The sequence below is a fragment of the Urtica dioica genome, chromosome 4, assembly GCF_054948205.1.
Source record: "Urtica dioica subsp. dioica isolate 48M chromosome 4, U.dioica_male_clone48M_v1_H2, whole genome shotgun sequence".
Classification (NCBI taxonomy): Eukaryota; Viridiplantae; Streptophyta; class Magnoliopsida; order Rosales; family Urticaceae; genus Urtica; species Urtica dioica.
In genome coordinates this window covers 13576285-13580498 of record NC_142759.1, presented here as the reverse complement: position 1 = coordinate 13580498, position 4214 = coordinate 13576285, and the positions used below count along the sequence as shown (strand labels likewise).

Genomic DNA, 4214 nt, shown 5'->3' with positions numbered 1-4214 from the left:
AATGATGTGTTCACTGGATACCCTTCGGTGAATCCTATATTTTTCGGTAAATCACGTCGGTAACGATAACTTCATCGGTACAGTTTACATTTACTCTCATTGGATACCCCGATAAATCATTGATATCTCCCGGTAACCCAGCAAAATATGAGTCCCGGTACGGTATCGGTAACGGTATTACAATCTTTACTTTAAATTACTAATTGAAGTTTGAGAATCTTCATTTTGAAGATGATGTCGCGGTGCTCTAAAAAAAGAATATCTTTGATATTTTCCCTTACAAAACATGTGGCGAGAAGAGACGAACAGACACATATTAAATAGCCTTTGTCACTGTATTCTTCGTCGTGAATCGTGATTGAGACACAAAGTTCCAGCCACAAACATAAAGAATACATACCCTACATATTAATAAACGATAATGAATTTTTTTTTATTTATTTAACTTATACATCTAACTCTTTATAGCACAATGAATATCAATTATTTCAATCCTAAAAAAAAAAAAAAAAAATTCCATAACCAAGAAACTCATTCTGTTTAAATAAGCATGATAGAATCCAAATCAATACATGCAAATTCATGATATATAACATCCAGACCAAACGAACCACATTTATAAATTGTACCTACAACCATTCAAACATGATATTGCTCAAGCTGAACATCCTTGGCGACGAGAGGAACGTAGTCTCCGAGGAGATAAACCTCGAGATGATCAGACAGAGCCGATTTGTCAATGTTCTCGTGATGGTAAGACTTACAGACAAAGTATAGAACGGTCTGAACGACGAGCCCGAGCAAAAAGAGGCTCACAGACGCCAAAAGGCACAACGCTCCGTAGAAAGCTCTAGTCACAAAAGCATTCCCATTATCAACGACAAGACTCTGAAACGCTAACTGCAAAAGAAAGCCCAAAACGACTAAAGCCCCGAACACCAAAAACGACGTCCACATCTTCCCTTTGGTCAGAGCCTTGCTCTTCCTCATCGCTCCGATGCCGCGACAGTCTTCGAGGACCGAGACCACGCTGGCGAGCTGCCACACCAGCGAGAGGTACACGATACCGGTACCGTAGACCGCCATGAAAACGCAGAGGAAAACGACAGCGGAGAAACTGTAGTCTTCGTCCAAGAAGAGCATGAGGATCGCGAAGAGGATCGCGAAGGCTAAGACGTGGTAGGCGAAGAAGGCGAGGAAGGTGAAGGAGAAGGTGACGATCAAGCGCTTCCAGACCTTGGGAACGACGGTCATGATCTTAGAAAACGACAAGTCGTTTTTCGCCGCGTAGACGGAGGCGACGGCGTAGACCACGGCGGCGGTGGAGAGGAGGGAGAGGGCGAGGAGGAGCGTGAAGTACACGGCCTTGAAGAGGAGGAACCGGGCCCACTCGGAGACGACGGCGCGTGAGAGCCTGTCGTGGACGGCGGTGCCGGCCGGAGAGTTGTCGAGGCCGTCCTCGTCGGAGACGAGGGTTTTGAGGAGGCGATTCGAGATCTGGGTGTGGATGAGGACGAGGAGGCTGAGAGGGAGGATTAGGGAGAGTGTGATCTGGCTGAAGATTCTTCTCTGTGACGTCACTAACTTCTTCGCCTCTGCGAAGACTCCTAGGAACCCTAGGAACTGCATTTCTTCTTGCTCCATATCCATTTTCTTTTCTTTTACAGAAAGGAAAGAAGAAGAAGAAGAAGAAATAGATGGAGGAGGGAAATCAAATGTGTGGACTTTATTGAGGGCTTGGGTGGGATATATTTTTACTTCCAAGAATACCCTTGCTTTTGCCTTTTCTTTTACGTCGTGTTTGTCGTTGGTGCTTGAAAATGAAAGGAATTAAATGTATGGTGGACTATGGACTTTAAGTAATCAGGGCGTAAGTCAAGGTCTCTCTCTAGCTTAATAGATAGCTAGATTGCTGTTAACTCATCAAGTATAAACAAGCAAATAAATAAATAATAAATGTAAGAACGTGACGAGTCGTGGCTGTGTTTGGTTGGTGAAAGCGGAAAAGTGAACGGTGTACTTATACCTAAGGTGGGGTTATTGAATTAATTTTTTTTTTTTTTGGTGCGTCTATGTATGTAAATGTCAAAAAAATTATGTTTGTTTTTTTCTCTAGTTATTCTTGGTTTGATATATCAACTAGGGCATGTATTCTTTATGTTTAATTGCACGAATTTAAAAAAAAAAAAAAAAAGATTTATCAACTAGATACACTCTTAGTCTATGTGTAATTTTTCTGGCTGACATAAAAAAATTTAAATCGTCTTATAGTTCTAATGTCGTGATATAATTTATGTTCGGGTAATCACTGGTAACATTAGATTTAATAATAGTGAGGGGTAATTTTGAAATTGAGAATGTCATTAACGAACTGCGTTGAGAGAGATAACCAAGTCAATTCCACAGGGTCTTTGTTCTTCTCGCCAAGACTAGGCCACGAAACTTCCGACAAAAAAAAGAGAGAGACCAGTCAACACACTGGACTCAGTCCACGCGTTATCTCCTCCCTTTTTCTTACTAAATATTATTACGATCGATTAACAACCTTTGAAAATATCTTATCATATACGGGAATGATTTTTGGCACAACTCACGAGTTGAAACGATCCACTCAGAAGTTGACACGTATCCACCAACATCCACGTGTCAACTTTTGAGTGGATCGTTCCAACTCGTGAGTTGTGCCAAATAGCATTGCTCTATCGTATATCTCCATTGTATTTAATCAAAATATTGTGTTTAGTCTCACAATTTATAGAAATATCATAAAATCTCTTATATTCTTATCAATATCAATTATACACTACAAGACGTGTATACATATCAAAACCATCATTCTTTATAAAATTTTGTTAATTTTTTATTCTCCGCTCATTTTATCCTTAATGAATTTCCTCCTTTTAGACCGAATTATTTTTATAATAAAAAAATAAAATAAAAAGAAGAAAATTATTGCTTGGCTTGTGAATTTGACCTTCCTTTTTTTTTTGTTAAGGACTTAACAAATAGGAGAAAAAGTCACAAAGAGAATTTTGATCATGACGATTATAGAGAGCTTGATTCAGCAAGTCAACCGAATTCAGAGACCTTGCACGGTGTTCGGCGACTATGGTGGCGACGACAACAATACTTTCTCTTCTCTCTAATAAGCTCTCCCTTCGGTCGCCGTCGTCGGTGGTTAGGTGCAATCACTTCTTTAAAAAATGGTTAGTTCTATTTTTAATTTTGAAAAAAAATAACAAATCTTATAAACAAAAAGGGAGGGTTTTGATATGTAAACGCATTTTAAAGTATATAATTGTTATTAATAGGAATGTTAAGGAATATTTCTAATATTTTTAAAAACTGTGAGAATAAACGCAGCATTTCAATTAACACAGGGAGACACATGATATTTTCCCTAAATGTTTAATGATAGTTCATTTACTTTGGAAAGTTATAACATTGGTTCCGATTTTTACTAACCAATTAACTTTTTTTAATTGCATGAGTTTTCATTAGAAATTGGGTAAAACACCCATCAATACAAGAGACTAATATCTTAGTATAGGGAACCATAGACGTGCACGGAAATTGTAGTGTAGGGCGGATTCCCCGGCGCAAGGCTTGAAGAAACATGTGGCATGGAGGAGTCCGCGACACAAAGAAGTTTGCGGCGTGGAAGAGAGGGAGGCATAAAGGAGTACATGACACAAAGGAGTGCATGGCGCGGAGTTTGCGGTTTTCATAGACCTTTGTATGTTATAACATACTCTATTTAGGAAAGAAAAAAAAAAACCCCAACAACTTAAATGTTACTGCAGAAACACAAAAACCAATAAATTCATTAAAAAAATATTACTAATTTAAAAACTTAAGCCACCCTTGCAAAAATATTCACCATTCCGGACGTCGGAACGCCAACCGTGGAATATCTTCGGTTCAAAAGGAAGAGAAGTCGCCGGAGAAGATGATTGAAAGACAAGGAGATCTGAGAAATAAAAGAAAACCGAGAGGAGAGAGATAATGGTGGTAGGAAAAGAAAATAGCAAATCTTTGCCTCCCTCACAAGTCGGAGAGCTCCAAGAGGGAGCGGCAGCGGGTTTTAGAGGAAGGCCTTTTTTTTTTTGGGTTTTAGAGATCAGCTATTCTTAATAATCTGTTTACTATACTTGTATAAGGAACAATCTGGATAATAGAATGAACACAAGACAACAGAAAATAATGCACAATAA

The 4214-nt window shown here is 38.9% G+C and overlaps 1 protein-coding gene across 1 annotated transcript; it reads right to left on the bottom strand.

The window, feature by feature from the left end:
* Nucleotides 1-519: 519 nt before the first annotated feature.
* Nucleotides 520-1702, bottom strand: LOC149400623 (uncharacterized). The gene has a single exon (XM_089613718.1). The coding sequence runs from the start codon at nt 1648-1650 to the stop codon at nt 640-642; it is 1011 nt and encodes a 336-aa protein (XP_089469844.1). The 5' UTR covers nt 1651-1702; the 3' UTR covers nt 520-639.
* Nucleotides 1703-4214: the final 2512 nt, after the last annotated feature.

Excerpts from the sequence above, each read along its gene's own strand:
- LOC149400623 (XM_089613718.1), bottom strand. The coding sequence starts at position 1,650 with ATGGATATGGAGCAAGAAGAAATGCAGTTCCTAGGGTTCCTAGGAGTC.